The sequence below is a fragment of the Chiroxiphia lanceolata genome, chromosome 6 (assembly GCF_009829145.1).
Source record: "Chiroxiphia lanceolata isolate bChiLan1 chromosome 6, bChiLan1.pri, whole genome shotgun sequence".
Lineage (NCBI taxonomy): Eukaryota > Metazoa > Chordata > Aves > Passeriformes > Pipridae > Chiroxiphia > Chiroxiphia lanceolata.
In genome coordinates, this window is record NC_045642.1 from 55,338,067 (window position 1) to 55,356,810 (window position 18,744).

The 18,744-nt window shown below is 36.1% G+C and overlaps 1 protein-coding gene across 6 annotated transcripts in view; it reads right to left on the bottom strand.

The window, feature by feature from the left end:
• Window positions 1-18,744, bottom strand: part of PPP1R13B (protein phosphatase 1 regulatory subunit 13B) — a 70,871-nt gene that overhangs the window by 42,452 nt on the left and 9,675 nt on the right. For 2 of the 6 annotated variants that reach the window (XM_032691185.1, XM_032691186.1), the window contains exon 2: window positions 2,035-2,182. In XM_032691185.1, the coding sequence (XP_032547076.1) occupies window positions 2,035-2,182 (148 nt within the window). Of the gene's footprint in view, window positions 1-2,034; window positions 2,183-14,555; window positions 14,711-18,744 lie in introns of those variants that run through there. The other 4 variants (XM_032691184.1, XM_032691183.1, XM_032691188.1 and 1 more) reach the window with 4 other exon arrangements.

Sequence of the window (18,744 nt, forward strand, 5' to 3'; positions counted from 1 at the left end):
AGTGGAATAGATCTATACAGTTATCACCTTGGGAATTTACCACGTGAAGTTAGATTTGTGACTCTTGCACCTTCGTGTGAGCTTTAAAAGGAACTTGGAACCAACAACAAGTAGAAGCTCTGGGCAGGACTCTGCTTCTACACTTAGGTGTCTGTATGTAAAATCTCTACTTCAGGACACTGGGTGACACACAGTGCTCAAAGTTAACAGACAACAATCAGCTGAAATGGGTAATCTCCATGTTCTACTCACCATAATATTCAGATGTCCACTGACTTTAATGGGACCAAAGGCATATGATTCTCAGGGTAGTTACCTAAAATTTAGTCTTAGTCCCTCCATCACAACTTCCTAAATAAGTTTTATTTCCCACTTTATAGAAACTTTTAGCTTTAGGAATCTAACACTTTGAGAAATAACATAATGTATCCACAGATAAAATATTTTCTCAATCTTAAAAGTTATCATAGAAAAGCTGTGCTTCTAAGGTCCAAGGATTGCAAGGTATAAGTGTTCCTGGAAGATGCTGTAGATCACTCTTCCAGTTTCCAGTCACCCTTTGAAGCTAATTGACAACATTCTTCCCTGCATTTTTGAAGAACTACACCCTCAAAGTATTGCGAAAACAAAAGTATGTTACATTTCCACAGACAAGTGATTGAAAAATATTAGAGATATCTGAGTTTCATTTAAAAAAGTCTGCAGACCCATTTTAGAAATTCGTGATGCACTTGGCATCATACACTCTCCATTATCTAAATTCCCAGTTTGAAAAAGTTTTACCCCTCCTGCAACTTTTATCCTTAAAGACAATTTTCTAAGTAACTATATATTGAATTTGTGTTCCTAGAACTGCAGACATGCTTAACCTGTCCCCTGCTCCCTCTTGCCTAAACTCTGAGTTTTCATCCAGTTAGGAAATTACTACTTCAGGCACCTTTTCCCTTTATAAAGACTTAGAACACTTTAGACAAGAAGAGGAATAGTTTTCCCTGGAGGAAAATATTCTAGATTGCTAACATGTAAAAGCTCCAAAGGCATCTGAATAATGCATATTTTGTCTGGCAAAAAGCCCCCAGCCAAAATAAAACACCTTTGCGCAAAATTTAAGAATTCAATATCAAGTTATGACCTCATCAGTCTTTATCCAGAACAAATGACATAAAACAGCTTGAACGAGGGTGACCTCAGAGATAAGAGATAAGAACAGGGGGGTTGAACAAGGTTATCTTTAAGGTCCCTTCCATCCTAAACCATTCTTTGATCCTATTCTATGATTCCATGAGCATACCTAACTATTATCCTCACCCATCCATCAAGTCTACTTACATTCATACATTGATAAACTATAACCTGGAAGCTTGTACTACACGCAGTTGCAAGAATCCCTCTAGAAACAGAATCCATTACACATGGATTTTGACACATTCTTGAAAAAAAATGGCCTGCCCTGTTATTCTATGAAATGACACTGCAATACAAATAGGATATGGGCGCTACTACCTGCCCCAAGAGAGGCTGTCAAATCTTTGAGAGGAAATGTTCATGAATATCCTGGAGATACTGTCCCATTCTGGCATAATGCTGCCTGCAGAACATTGCTCTTCATGATAAGAAGGAAAAATCTATACCCTTTCTTAAAGTTCAGGTTGTGTTCACATGCCTAACAGTGAGAAAATAGAACTGGAAAGAATGCAGGTGGTGATCTATACCCACTGACTGTAAGAAAACATCCTGAGATTCCCTACTGTCATTTAAATTCCCTCCATTCTATTTGAAAAACAGAAATAAAGAACACTAACAGCTCCTATACATGCATTTTATCAAGTGCTCCATACTGAGTAAGAAAACAGAAAAAAAAAATAAAAATGAAGAATTACATTAGTGTCTACAGATACTGATGTACCATGCTTTGTGTCAGTTTGCTAGAAGAAGAAAAAAAAATACAATTTGAAATAATATTTAAAAGGCAGCCTTGCTTTTTTATAACCAGTACACATATTTACATCCATTTCCACTGAACATTTTACTTACCATTTCCACGCCATACTTCAGCCAGATGGCAGCTCCCCTCTCCAGGCTCTTTGCAGAACTCCACTACATCACGACAGGTTGTTTCTGGTGTTATTGGAACTTCTGTCAGAATCTGTTCATTGTTGCTCAGAAACACAGTTAATATCATCTGAAAGAAATGAAACAAAAAGCAGCAGAACGTTAAAAAAAAGGCAACAAGATTACTGGTAAAATTTATAATCCCTTTGTAAATGGAAATGTATGCCTGTGATTGGCTACCATGTTCCAAGGTAGTTTTCAGATTCTTGTAACTTTGACAAAGATTTAGTCTTTTGTGTTGATTTTTTTTTGACAGTGCATTGAATTGACAGGGTTTTTTAAAAGCTTTAGCTGAAATGGTTTAGTTCTTGAAAATAAGGCTGTGAGGAAAGGAACTATGGCTATGTTGAATGCTTGAAATCATAGTGTTTGAATGTTGAAAATAAATACATACTTTGGCAAAGTAACCAGAAGCTGCAGGTTGTATTCAAAGACAAGCATTTCTATGATACACTATATCCTCTGAGAGACACCTGACCCTAAGCTCCTACTTAAAATTAAACAAATAATTTTATCCATTGTCTCTGCACCTTAATTTTCCATCTGTAGTCACAATACTGTTCTGTAAACTCATGAGGATGGAACAGAGACAACATGATGTTAAGAAGGAAAAAGATACCATACTAATAGGTGTCCCTAAAGAATGTGACAAAATTAGTGACTTTGTCTGCTAAGACAGTTCTTCCAGATCTTTCCCATAAATAAAATGTGGCATCACATATTGAACCACAAAGACTAAACCTAACTATTTAAAAGCTCTTCATTAAACGAGCACTCTCTACTTAAACATAAGTTGTGCTTCAATTTGCATAGGCAATTCTTAAAAACATTCATAATACTTTTATCTATGGGACACATACATCAGCCGAACTGGAGATTTGCATTAATAACAGCTAGATACTGAGCGAGAGCAGTCTGTCTAATTTAGAAGTAGACTCAGGACAAATTCCAAGAAAGCCCAGGCTTCAAGCTCTCAGTCTCCTGTCAGTCCTCCAGGCTATTTCAGTCCATGTTCCTACTCTCTCTCAGCCTGCCAAGTTTGCATGCTGTATCCTGAAGTTTTCAAGTACCTACACTTCAACACAAAAAGCAGCCAAGATTGTAAATACACCAGAATTCACCCCTGAATTTCTCCATCAGGAGCATTAAGGAAGCCACACTAAAAGCTATAGTACAAGCTGGAGGAAGCTACAGGATGCAGCCAACAGATAATAATTAAAGTGCCTGTAACCACCTACAGTAAACAGCTCAGAATGTTATTTTTCCCTCAGCAAAAGATTCAGACATAGTCCCAACATTAAGTGGCTGTGGACTGTATGTATTGTTTTACATAATAAGTATCTGATCTGGAATCTAGTAGTGGAATTTGACCTCATATTTAAGAAGAAAGAGTCATATATATGAACACAAACCAACAGGCTAGAAGAAACCTTAAGAGGTCATCTAATGAAGTCTCTTGGCCTCAGGCAGGATCAACTATACCTACATTACTCTGCAGAGATGCTTGTTTAACCTGTTCTGAAAAGGCTTTCATGATGGAAATTCCACCACTTCCCCAACCATCCACTCCAGAAATCCAGGATTGCTGTTTCAAGAGGAAGTTTCTTAAAGTCTAGTTAAAACTTTCCTTACCACTATTTAAACCCCCTAGTTCTTCTAGCCACAGGGGTAATAGAGAACACATTTTTTCCTTTTTTTTTCCCCCTCTGCAGTTAAATTTAAGGAACACATAAATATGTAAGTAAATTAAGTAAATTAAACAACACCAGTTTGACAGAAAGTTATTAACACCATTATTCTAAATAGTTTCCCCATAACACTTGATAGCAATTTCAAAATAAAACCCAAGCTTCCCAAACTTTAGGAGAATATCAAGAGACCTTGGCTTTACTGAAGTCATGATATGATGCATACTGCCTCTTAATCATCTGCGTGAAAGACCTGTTACCTTGGCATGAGAGGATAAATGGAATGGCTTAACACCATGTCACTTTACAGTTTCCAAGTTTTGATTTTTTTATTGCTGTAAAAGTAACACTGGCCCAGAAAACTTATTCCATGTCTTCAAGATTATCTGTCTGCTTCTCCAGACAGGCTGACAAAGAAAGAAAATCCTTGGAGGAGTGAGTTATTCTATGTATCTCAGTCAATTCTCCATAAATTCAGATCTCAAGCACTGCATAAACTCCAAGGCCCCTTGGCAAGACCAGGCCAAAGTTTGTTGTGCGTCAATCACACCACTCGATTCCCTCAGCTCAGAGTGTTCCAGTATTGTCCCTGCAAAGCTGTGTGTCACAGTTTCAGCCCAGGGAAAGGTATCTTGCTAATGAGGAAGCAAGGTGCTGAAGCCAACTATTGTCACAACACTCCTCAAGGAAACTTGATTGAGTAAGGATCTATTTTTAACAGGTTGTCTGAGTAATACCAAAGGAACTGAAACACTGTGCTGCGAAACAAATGTCCTGAAACATACACAAGAAGATTCAAAATATTGAAAATTAATATATTGCAATAATAATTGGATTTTCAAGTCAGTGTCATAGCTGTCCCTATTTATGGAATAAGAATCAGAGGTATTTTATAGCGATAACATACAAAGAAGCATTGATGGAGCCTGGAAATTTGAAACACATGCATGAACTAAATCAGCTTTATGAAAAAAAATCCTTAGTCAAAGATTAGGACACAGGAGAACTGGTAAGTCCTTTGATTTTTTTTTTTAAAATTGATTCTTAAATAGGAACAGCTGTATAAAATACACGATCATGACCACTGTAACATTTCTTAGGTAATCTCTCAATTCAACCATTCACAACTTTTAATATCTGAACATAATGTTACACAAAAGGATCAACCTAACACTTATGAGCAAATTACCCCAGGGCTTTTAAATTAGGTATTTTTTCCACAATGAACATCAAGCTCCAAATCTTACATTTCCCTCCTTCTCCTCACCCCACACATGGGTGTTACCTGTCTGCTACTCCCCTCTATGGCTCCTGCTACTTAAATCAATGGATTTATTCCAATTTTCATGAATTCTCTTCTCTTTTCACTTTTTTTTTTAATCTCCTCACAAACTCTAGTGTATCCCTTCACAGTTCAGGTCTTTTCCATGCCAGATAAGCTACAGCAAACCTCACAACCTGCCTTTGAAACTATTCCGTCATCTCACTCATTTCTCAGCTTACAGACATCCTCTTTCTAGGAAAGACTTGGAATCAGAGCTCAACCCAAATCTCTTCTGCCCAACAGATGCTTGTCAAATAGTTGTATGCGTTCCTCTTGGTATCATCTCCCCTTTTTCCATTCCCTCTTCAAACCATCTTCCTGTATTATTTAAAGGGCACACTTCATAACCCCTGCAGTTTCTCAAGGAGGTACAAAATAGGGATAAATCTACAAGATCTTTTTCTTTGCTTATTATCTCACGTCTTCTACAGCTGAATAATGTCACCTCCAAAATTTCAATAGGCATCATTCACAGAGATGACACAGTTTTATCTATCTAGACCTGATCTCTTGCTAAGGAAGATGAAATGTTGACAATCTTCAATTGACTCTTATGAGTGTGCAGCTGTCAGTTCAAGTTTCACAGGGCTGTAACACAGTCCTTAGTCATGTTTCTCCCATGACTCCCTGGATTTCATTCATCAGAACACAGAAGTACCCATCACTGTGAGCTGTAGTAGAGGCATCTGTGACACCAACCACTGTGTCTCAGATCTATCTCTAGTTTTCCTGTACCATGTGTAAGATAGAGAGAGTTTGGGGTTTTTTTTTCCATCAAGGGGTCAGATAACACTCTCAGAGTTTGGTAATTGGCCTATTCCATTTCCCAGCTTTTCACTGGTGTGCCTATTTCTCTCATGATGACTACCACAGCAAAATTCATTCTTCATGCCATGGCCTTGACCGTGTTGCCTTTCTGCATCAGCCCTGATAAGCACAATTTATTTGCCTTCACTTCCTCACTGGGAAGTGTAATCTTGTCTCCTATCATTTTTCACTCTCTATCAAGGAACTGATGTCAAATTGGTCCTTTACACCTGTTTCTACTCTCCATGTTCTTAACAGGTGGTTTTATGGTTTCTTCTGTGTTGTTCATCATGCCTTATATGCACCTGCAAAGTGACATCATTATTTCCCTTGAAGATCCTCCCTTGCTGTTCTGGCTAAAAAAACACATTAGACACAAGTAAGCTGTCAGTATGCTGAAAAGTGCTGCCAGCCAGGCTAATAAGTATTGTTTTGCCTCCTTAGTCTTCTGCTACTATCCAGGTCATCTCTTTCTTCATCCCAAACCAAGATTCCAAAAGCCATGACAGAGAGATTCATTCATAACTTGGCTATCACATGGTAGAGACCCCACAGGGCCACAACTAAATGCCTTCCATACAACCATATATGAACAAATAATCTTTCAAATTAATCTGATGTCCTTTGTTCTAAATGAGCTTGGTCAGGTTGTCCTAGAAACCACCTTGACTTCCCTACTTGAGTCTTGCTACTTAAGTTGCACTCCCCTAGTGCAATGCAATTACTTATGACTGGAATAAAATTAGACCACGACCACAAAAAACAGCTGATGTGGCATATTGATTTTTAGCTAAGATATAGCCTGGAAAGCTAAAATTCCCATTGCTGAATGAAGTCTTTGCCTCACCATTTTTCTACCATCTTACTGAAAAAAACCTAATTTTTTTTAATCTTCAGCTAATATAAAAAATTAAAAAGCATGTACACGTTTAATTAAATAATTATTAAAAAAATTTGTGAAGACAAGAACTATATCTCACTCAACTATTACCTTATGCTACCAAGACCTGAAATGCTGCAGCTTGAGAAGAAATAAACTGCACACCCACACCTCCACTGCCTTATGCCCAAGCTAATTTACCAAGTCCGACAGCTGACAATATTTATTATAAAAACAACAACATAGTCCATATAAGTAGGTTTCACCTGATACCCTAGTCACAAAAATTTGAATTATTTAAGCTATCAGAAAGCAATCAGACAAGTACTATTTCAGGTCATGCTGAAACATTAGAATTCAAAACAAGTCCAAGATTATTTTCTTAGAGTAATATTGATATTCAACTAGAAAAAGAGAAATACTGAGTTCTGGGATGAAGATGGGAAATTACTCAGCTGGCTTTTTATTTTACATATAACCATTTTTTAACTAAACCCCACGTTTCCACTCAAAACCAAAGTTGCAGGCAAAAAATTATAAGAAGATCATTACTTTTCCTGCATGTAATTTTATGTTCACAATCAAGTTAAGTTAAAAAAAAAAAATCACATCCATGAGAGTTTAGAAGCATGATCCCTCAAAAGTGAATCAAAGGTTAAGAAAAAAACCCAAACCCCACATCCCAAGAAAATGAAAACCATGAATTTTTTCCTTTGTGCTATCCACTACTCTCATTACCCAAAGTTAGATACCTGATATTAAAGGTATTGTGCATAATAGAGAATTTTGTGTTAATACTTCAGTCAATCTAAGAATTATCAAGCATATGATTGCAAGTTAAAAACATACTGGATATTTAATATGGCTAAATACGCACACTGTTTAGTCATATTAGACTCCCCTTTTGCCTTTTTTTTTCCTTTAAATCAACCTAGAAATTTCACTGTGTAAATGAACATCAACAACAAAACCCTAAGAACAACAAAAACAAACAAGAAAAAAGCAAACAAAAACCGAACCAAAAACCGAACCAAAAAAACCCCACAAAAAACCAAAACCGAACCCAACACCGAACCCAACACCGAACCCAACACCGAACCCAACACCGAACCCAACACCGAACCCAAAACAAAACAAAAAACCAAAAGAAAAACCAAACCAAAAGAAACCAAACCAAAACCAAACCAAAAGAAACCAAACAAAAACCAAACCAAAAGAAACCAAACAAAAACCAAACCAAAAGAAACCAAACAAAAACCAAACCAAAAGAAACCAAACAAAAACCAAACCAAAAGAAACCAAACAAAAACCAAACCAAAAGAAACCAAACCAAAACCAAACCAAAAGAAACCAAACAAAAACCAAACCAAAAGAAACCAAACAAAAACCAAACCAAAAGAAACCAAACAAAAACCAAACCAAAAGAAACCAAACAAAAACCAAACCAAAAGAAACCAAACCAAAAAACCAAACCAAAAAAACCCCCAAAACCAAAAAAAAAAAAACCAAAAACCAAACCAAAAAACCCCAAAAACCAAACCAAAAAACCCCAAAAACCAAACCAAAAAACCCCAAAAACCAAACCAAAAAACCCCAAAAACCAAAACAAAAAACCCCAAAAACCAAAACAAAAAACCCCAAAAACCAAAACAAAAAACCCCAAAAACCAAAACAAAAAACCCCAAAAACCAAAACAAAAAAAAAAAAAACCAAAACAACAAAAAAAACCCAAAAACCAAAACAAAAAAAACCAAACCAAAAAAACAAAACAAACAAAAAAACCCAAAAAACCAAAACAAAGAACCCCTCTCTTCCAGCAGATCAATAAAGAGACATTTCAGATACAAGGCTGACACTCAATGAACTTAAAGTATAAAACACATTTCTGATGGAAATGCCAACTTCATTCCTTGTGTTTCATAGGAACTGGAAGGCGTTATCCTCTCACCGTGCACTTTGCTCTAATAGAGAGCTCCAGAACATCTATTTATGATCTCAAGCTTTGCCATTTCAGAGGATTTAGTGGTGCCTACAACTTCAAGACAAGAAGAATCAGTGAAGACTTCAAAGTAAATCTCTTTTGAACAGTACAGACAGTTTTAATAACTTTCATCCTCAATTTTGCTAACTTGAGAGTCCCAGGAGCTTGCTATATTCAAGGTACTACTACAATAGTTTTAACTGATATGTCCAAACCCATGTCTTACTAAAATGTCACAGTCCCATCAATCACATATGAACTTTGAGGAAGACTGAGGTTTTCAATTCCTAGAAAAATTACAGGATAAGAGGCAAGCAAAACATGAAGAGGTGAAAAATCATCCCCCTGGTGATGAGACATACTAATATGCAGAACTTTGCATGTAGAATGGTCAGAGAAAAAAAAGTTACAAGTTATCAATTATCTCATGCAAGTTTGCTTGCCTGGAATTCATGCCATTACATAAAAGTTGCATCAGCTACAGTTGTAGAAATTCTAGTTGCATATTTCAAGCATTAAAGCAGAATATTAACTTTATTTGCAGTATGAACACTGACCCTTTTTAAGACTATAGACTTAATTAGGTAAAGCTTTAAGAAAGTACATTTTAAAACAAACCAGGCTATGAAATTGTAACCACAGAATTCTTTTAATTAAAGCCATCTAACGATAGTTTCTTGACTCAAGTCATGAGTATTTCTTTATACTACTGAGATTTCAGAACTAACAAGTCCCAAATAAATCTGATGTTATTGTACGCAAACCCTGGAAAAACAGCAAGATTAAACAATTTGACTTCTCTATATTAAAAAGAAACATTTAAAGTCCATCTAATAAACAAGTTATTCACCAGTATGCTTTGTTCCAATAATTATCTGTCTTCAGAATGTAGCTTTTATTTTTAAAAACAGATCAGTTAAGAATTTCTTGCAGTATGTTTATGAGTCTTATTTAAAATAAGAGCATTAAGACATATAGCAAATTTATTAACCATCACTGTGGTTTTCATCAGATTTCTTTCCTCTAAGATCATCGTTTCTTCTCCCCATATATGGTGTGAGAAATAACTGCATTCTATTTCCACATTTCAAAACACCTAGTTTGCAAGGAATACAAAAATGAGTAAATTTTTCTGCCAAAATGTAGACTTGTGAAACCAACAGTTTCTTACTACACTTTCAAATTTGAAGCCAACTCCTTCCATATGGCCTGTGAAAGAATCCACAAAATTGGGAGTAAATCTCAGACACTAAAAATGTAAAGCATTCAGCTATGGGCTACTAACAAACATTAAAATCCTTAAATTTTACTACTGATAGACTCAAGCATTCATAACGTTACTCCAAAATACGAACAAGTTAATATTATTTATGGTTATTTGTGATCTTGATAAAATCTGAAAATTTCACGTTGCCTAAATGTACTTTAATGTACTTATCGCACAAAAGCATTTTTTGCATAAGCTCATATGCTGGTTACATTAACTTGCTATTTTGCAATCACTTAAAAAAAATAAAATTGATCCACCTTGAGATCCACCTTCAACACGCTCTGCACAAGACAATCTGCCCACGGAAAACACAACCAGGAGCTTGTCAGACAACAGTTGTGCACAAAATTACTTCTCTTGCTGGGGAACAGAAACCATTTTAATTAAGAAAAAAAAAAGCCACAAGTATTTAACTCCTCTTATAGAAATGTAGAAGTATAGTGTATATAAAAACCTTATAAAAATGTAGGAAAATCTTGTGCAAGGCCTACATGTATGTGATAGCTTAAAGCACTGACAGAACCCACAGACATTTCTTCTCAGGACTTTCAGGACTTTGTCCTCTTCATGAGCTTTCACATGTGATAGCAGGTGTTCAACAGGACTCAGACGATCTCAAAACCCTACACCTACCCGATATTTATTTGCTGAAGGGATACTTATGACACTTTCTTGCTTTTTGCTATGGGAAGAAACAAAAAAAAGCTACAGCAACAACTGTAGATCTGGACTTTGAGGCCCCTTACACCTGCAGTGGCAGGATTTCTGTAGGATAGGGAAGTAAGCCAAAGGAAGGAAACAGCAACTTTCATCACCAAGATAAATCCACAGATTACTAAATGACAGGTAGGTAGTAGTTAACTGAAAGACTTCCAGAGCTCTAGGAAAACAATACCTAATGACAACAATAGCAACTAACAGTTCACCTGTGTAAACAACAAAAACAACCCACAACCTCTACAGGCTGTGAGAAGCAAGACATGAATAGGCCCCAAAAAAACAACTGACCTAACAAATGTTAAGTTTCTAGCATCTCCCTAAGACAGAAGAGTGACATGATCATTTAAACATTTTAATCCTATACTTTTTTCTATTAGAAGTCACAATCAATCCATGGTAGTGAAACACTGCTAGATCTCCAGATGTTATCTTTACAGAAGCTGTTTATTGTTTGTCACAACATTGGAACACCTTCTTATAGATTCAGACAGTTCTGTTAAAAGTAAGCAGGAGCTGAGATTTGGATAAATTAAAATTTAAAAGGTGGGCAAGTAAACTTCTGGCTACAGAAGGAAAAAAAGGAGTATAGCTTAAAATGGACTAGCTAAAAAAACCCAAAGAGATTGCATCACAAAGAAAACTATTATTTTAAAATAATATCTGTCCAAGTGCAATATTTAACATTATCAGCTAAAGCAACACAGCCTGACGTTAGAGAAATCTATAAAACATGCCTCTTGTGATGTTTTCTAGTGGAAAATGTAATTTGGCACTTGCTACAGAATGAGTTCAACATCCCTGCATCATATTATCTGTTGGCTTGATTCCTAAATTGCTACATCTGGAGAAACAGCAAGAGATCTTGTTGTTGCTCCTTGATGCAAATAATTCTACCAAAGGACTGTCAAGACACCAGTTACCATGTAAAGAGACTTTGGAACGCAGGGATAATTCCAGGTATGCTGACAAGTTCTTGCTGAGCACATTTCTCCATCAGGCAACAAAGGTTACAAATAGAGAGATATTTATTCTTCACACAACAAGGTTTTGAAATTTTCTTTTCTTTCTCAAAAGGCTGTGGGCCAAATGTCATATTTCATGATATACACAACTATTACTAAGAGGTGGAAGTTGGAAACTCTTCTTGAAAGACTCTCTGCTCTAATAAGTTGATGCTGGATTTCCTAAACCCCTTACAACGTTCATGACAACTCAATGCATAAAAATAAGTTTTCCTCACCTTGCAAATAAGCATTCTCTGATTTGTTACAGGATTATTGCAAATGGGTCTTACCATCTACCAACCAAAAACACAAGACTGATCTTCAAATTAAACAGCTGTGAAGAAGTCCCAGAAGTTTTTTTTTACTTGCTGTCTTCATTGAGGATACTGGTTTTTATCTTCAGGAATATTTTTTTACTGTGAATCTTAGGATGACAAACCTCATCTAGTACTGCCTGCCTAATTTCAATGAGATTTATCTAAAGTACCTGTAAAATAAACCAATAAAAATCAGCAGGCATATCAATTTTGTGCTGATTATTAAATAAAAAAGTAAAAAAAATTGCTAATCTATTTAAAAAAACTAGCAAATAGCCTTGCTATAACTATTTTAGTAGGTGTTTAGGTTTATAAATATGAGAATTCTTTAAATAATGGATTCCTGCCAAACTCAAAGAAAACTGAAGCAGTTGCTGCATTTGCAAATGCATGGAAAACCACTAATATGCAGGAAAAGTCAGAAATTCAGAGGACAGCAAGATTCCAGATCAAAACAACAGCTGCACTGGTGCAATGATCTTTCCTCAAGTCCATTTGTCCATGAACTCCAACAGCTCTATCTTGATACAATATGAACATGATGCCCACAGTTCTACTGTTCTTCACATCTCCAACCCAGGGTCCTCCAAACCAGACACTTCAGAGAGTTAAGTGGGGACCCCTAGTAAAGGGCCAAGTGTGGCCCCACAGCCCTCAGGGAAAAAGAGGGAGGCACTACTCACTGTGGCACTACAACTGCATCTCAGTGTTCAACATCACACACAACTTAATCCCAATGTTCAGAGGTCCAAATCTTCCGTATCTGACAGGGTAATCAGCATGCCACACATCAAATGCATGACAAGCTTGGAACAACAGTCCTAAAGTATTAACTGCCTATTCCATTTAATCAGCTGATGGGATATGAATAATATGTTAAGAAATACTATTAAATATTTTACTCTCCAAACCATTATGGAAGCACATGGCTGAAGAACAACGTAACTGTAGTGCTGTAAAATTCTCAGTAAATGTGGGTGAACTGGCAATAAATTAAAAACAAAACTAAATTAGTCCAAGATGACTCAGCTTCAGAGATCATTTTATTACATAAGAATCTCAGTTTTCCAGTCAGGAAAAAAAAATTTGCATTCACCAAAATGAAAAGTTTTAAAAAGACCCCACCCAAAACAAAAAAATCCATTAACAAACCAAAACCAAGAAAAAACATACACAGTCAAAACCCCTTGAAGCCCCAAACTCTACAAAACAGGACATTCTCCCACAAGACTCATGAACCAGGTGAGAGATAAGAAAGACAAAAAATTTAATATTTTACTTGTATTAGGTGGGGATATGGAGCAAAGTCCTATTCAAGCTTTCTACATATTGGCATTAGCAACAGTGCAATTCATTTGGAAAGAAAGCTCAGTCTGACACCTCAAGGCAAAGCTGAAGAGCGGGTTCAGTGTGAGGGTTTGGGTCCATTTCCCTGAAAGAAAACTTCATCTCCAAAATCCACATGCAACAAAAGTGTCCCACCAAATTTGTATCACAGAACTGAGTGTTCTCGAATTATTAAAAATATTTTGGCCTAAGATAAGGGCAGGGAGGTGCTGATGTTTCTACAGTCTTGTGTTCGACCTTGTCAACAGCTACAGCAAAGTCATCCAAAATCCACTGAATTCCAGAAAAGCCTGACCTACCTACTGCACTGAAAAATCATCTCATTTGGATCTTTTCTTTCACAAACTTTTCAACAAAGCACACACACACCCCCCAAACAAAAGTAAAACCACGAACCAAAACAAAACCACTCAACGTAGTATTTCTACTAAAGGTCACACTATTTGGCTACTTGTCAAATAATAAAGGTGATTTGCAGCACCAAACAAAATTTTTTGATTTTACAAACAAGGAAGAACTTTTACAAAATCTACAGACACAAACCCCTAGTAATGTTCCAACTGGAACCAGCACTATTCTTTCCTTTTTATTTTCAATCGAGTGAGAGCAGAAGGGACTGCCACGGCTTTCTCCCACTGAGCAGAAAGTATTAACAAAATACTGATTGTTTAGTGCATTGCTTTCAGGGAATACCAGTCATTCAATCTTAGATGTAAAGATGTTATCTGGTTTGGTAAAAAAGTAGTAAGTGATAATCGTTGGGGATTCAACAGGCAGCCTGCAGAATTTTTCTTCCATCAGAGTGGAATAACTATTTCCAATACATTTCTTCAGTTTTAAAATGGCAAATTTAAAAATCAAAAGCCTGTTTTACACTCAGACGTCCACTTTGCTATAGTAATAATAATATTATACAAGGTAAAGTCAAAAATTTCGGACATTTCATATACAGCAGAAAGTCATATAAGGCAATAATCTGTGATCTTCAAGCAAAAATCCCACATACACTCTAATCCATTTTAAGGATACATTGTTCGGTTTTACAAAAAGAAATCTCAAAATGCTTAACTTTACAGTTAATAAACAAAAACCAATGTTATCTCACCTTCTTTTTTAAAATTCTGTCCTTGGTCCAGTGTTTAGAGTTAAGTCGAGTCTTTCCTGGTAGCCAAGATTTCCCCTTTGATGTTTTTACAATATTCCGAAGAACCATCCTTAAAATATTCTTCATGTGGACAGTTGTAAACAGCAGCAAATATAAAAATATCGCGTAGAACTAAAACTTAAGAACAGTTTCTGCGCAACAACTACAGTGAAAAACTACTTAAATGGAATATTTTTGGTCTACTGGCACATGAATTCAGGCAGTAATGACGAGCAGTGATAAGATGTTCTAAAGAAACTAGACAGGCCACAGTTGTGACAGGAACAAGATAGGCTAGATCAAGTTTCACCTAATTAGGCAAAGTTGCAGTAGGGGAGTTCTGCTATCCTCTTATTGTGCAATAGTAATCTTTGTTTGCTATTATAATCATGACAAACAGTAAGTATTTATCTTAAATAAATTTACATATAAGGCTCTGACTGTCACAAAAGGCACAGAAGTGATTTTCCTGTAGAACGGGCAATGATAGGAGAAGTCCTAAGAACAAATGAATTTAACAACTATCAGAAGATAATTCCGAGACATTTTCTTAAATCACAAGAGTGTTTTAAAAGGACAAACCAGCTTAGAAACAAAAGAAACAACACCTCCACCATGTATTTATACCTAAAAACACTATAGTTCAAGCACTACTCCATTCTTGGCAAAGTCTGTCTTCTTGCTAGACATAATTCAGGCAGCAGAGAATATAAAACAGTAAACTATGTTTCTGATTGTCTCTTCATGTCAAGGGACAGCAAATATTTATCATCATTCCTGTCAACACTATACAGGGTCGGGAGTGGGGAACAGGCAGAGCAATGGCACCAACAGCACATTTAGCTTTTACTCTACAATTGCAGGAGCAAAGCATATTCTCCAGCCTGATCCATTCCTTTAATAGAGAAAATGGGGAGAGGAGTGAGCAAGTGACCCGAGGAGGTAAAAAACTGAAACAAAACAAAAAAAACAACCTACACTATGAAAGATCAACTGAACCAGACAACCCATTTCTCTCAAAACAGAGCTGTGAGTTATATTTTATGTGTAGCACCTTACACATTAACTGCAAGAAGAGAAACGGGGCTCAGCTTCACTTGTGAGCCACAGCACTACCACTTTACCCTTCCCTACAAGAAGCAGCAGACAAAGCTAGTAAGAGTCTGTATTTAGCCTGCTTCAACATCCAAAACACTGCTGTCCTTCCTTAACACATTTCTCACTAACATTCTGATCCCATGGAGTATTCTTCCTTCCTCCTCAGCAAACATGTACCATGTTGAGAGATTTACTGAGAATATAATTGACAGAATAATGTCAGATTTTTTAAATGCTGCGATGTAAAAAAGTTAACCTTTTAGCAACTGAGAACATTTTAAATAAATGAGAAATTCAAGGATATTGTGTAAAAGGGAAGGGTTGTTTTGCTCTACGAAGGACGGAAAAATCTAATCTGGTTGTTCTCCAAAACCAGATTGTATCTTTATCTGCCAAAAAAACAAACTATATCACATGAATAAATATTTGAGAGGAAAAGCTGGGTGTGTATTAACACATATTGTGCCACTCTTTCAACTATGGTTATTGCCTGAATTCTTCTAAATGACCAACTGGAACTCATAAAAGCCTTACTTGCCATAAACACACAGATCAGAAGTATATGGGAAGGCTGAATACTAAAGTCTGCCATCTCTATTGGATAACTGAGTTCTTTCAAAAGAAGAATAGGAACTAAAATAAACATGTGCCACTGAACTTCCCTTTTTTCCTGTCATTCCCCCCTTCTGAAGTGACTGAAACCACCTGTGTATAATTAAATCAGGTAAATACAAAACAATAAAAACAGAGGGTAGCCCCTTACTTTCCTTCATATAGTGAGTCAGAGGATGTATCATCTCCACACTGGGTACCTGATCCAGTGCAGTGACTTGGCTGACTGCTCTAGAACTGTTACTGTCAGGTAGGGAAACACAAATCTGGGACATATGTAGAGAGATGAAGATACCACAGCCTCTGGCTGCTTAATATACCAGCCTGAAAATCCTAAATTAAAGAAACAAGGGGATTTTCCTCACAAAAACAAAGAGGTTTTGAACGTTCTAAATGAAAGAGATGAGGTGCATGGAGTATTTAATTGACATAAATTATGATCCTTTATTAAATGCAAAAAAGCCCCAAGTAAGATCCAAGAAGACTTGCCCTGTGTGACAAAGCTCACATTTAGCAAATCTATATGCCTACAGATTATGTAAATCACTCAGTAAGAAAGTAAATACAGTCTATTATCCCACTAAAGCACTTTAACATGAAGACACTTGTGATCTCTGAAAACTACATGGAATGACGTAGGAAAAAAGCATATAAAGGAAAACTGAAAGTATAATTCCCTAAAATGTATACAACTTTACACCAAACATCTACACAAAATGTAAAATTATTGAACATAAAGCTAGAGATTAAAACCTGTGGATGTGAGCAACTAAGAATACACAGAGAAGGAAGGGACAAGTAAGAAGAAGAGCAAGCGTTCAGACGGAATACAACACCATACAGCACGCAGGGTATCACTAACTTGAAATTAAGGCTTATTTGTTTTAATAACTTTTGTTCCACTTTGCCATCCTATCCTACCCTCTCAGTATTGTCACTTCTTTCCTCCTGCTATATGAGCCGTACTGTATATGCCTAATGTGCAAATGTACAATTTATTTATTTTAAACACACTTAACTACAAATGTGCACAATTGCACAGAGGCCCTCTAAGCTAAGCTTTTTCGTATTTGTTCAAAATTTATTTAAACAGACACCTTAATATTACTTCCAGATGAAAATTAACTTCTTGTAATTTGCAGACAAGATTTTAAAAAAATCAAACAGCTTGTTTGTTTTTGATATATTCTCTTTCAGTTTCTCCAGTAGGATCAATCAAAAAAAAAAATCTATGGATCATACTGGGAAAAGTAAAACAAACAAAACCCCATCAACAATAATTACAAGATCAATATTTTCACAGATCACTGTAAATTAATAGCACCTAATGAGACAGGTACTAGGCTTACTTATCACTTCCACTTCAGTAAACTGACAACTAAGTTTATGCATTTCTTCATCCCATGTTACTGATGTAAAAAACATGATGCTCCATTACACTAACAACTGTACACTTAATAACCTACACAGAGAATGATTTCTGGTGAGTATATTTCCTTTTTCCCCATATGGGGCTGCGTTGTACGGAAGGGATTTAACAATCTACTCTCCAAAAGATGTTAGAAACACAGTGGAACCTCTAAGTCCCCAGGATATCAGACTCTTTATCCCAGTACGACTACAGACACCAATACATAAAAACATACATAGATAGCTACATGACAACATTCATATTTTTGCTTTCTTTCACATATTTGAACACATCTTGTCTCACAAGAAAACTGCAGTACTTGACAAGAAGGATGACTAGAAAGACTTTGGTCTCCAGGTGGGGAAAGGAAGACAAAAAGTTTATAAAGAAATTCAGACACGATCAGAACACACATCCCTGAGCACTGGAAGAAAAGAGTCTGTTGAGACCTCAATGCTTGAAAAATTTCTACATCGTTTGTGAGATAATAAGAAAAAGCTGACCAAAAGCTTTTTCCTGCTTCTGAAAAGATAAGGGCAACTAAATGCATGCTCCAGATCAAGCTTACTTGTAATTTTGTGTCAAAGCTTCAGTTCTTCAGAACTCAGACAGCGAACTGAGCAGTATTTGGTAGCTTCAGATGACTGGGGGAAGGGAGCAGCAGTAAATGGGGGTAATCCAGTAATTCCTTGAAGACTCAAATCACAAAGATTTGTTGGGTTGAATGTTATAAAACCCCCAGAAGCACAAAAATACCGTATTGGAAACACTGTACAGTAAATCCTCTGATTCAGTGTGTCTTTTATGTCCCTTTTTCAGGTTATAATTTTGAACCATAAATACCAAAAGTCCTCCATAAAAGGGATATCAAAATATTCTAAAGGTTAGTACATGTGAAAGTCAATCAAATTCAAAAGTTCTTTATGTGTAGCTAAAAATGAGCAAAACTATATATATATATATACACAATATATATAATTTAAATTATTCCATTGTAAATATTGAGTTGGATTTCAAAGTCACACTGGG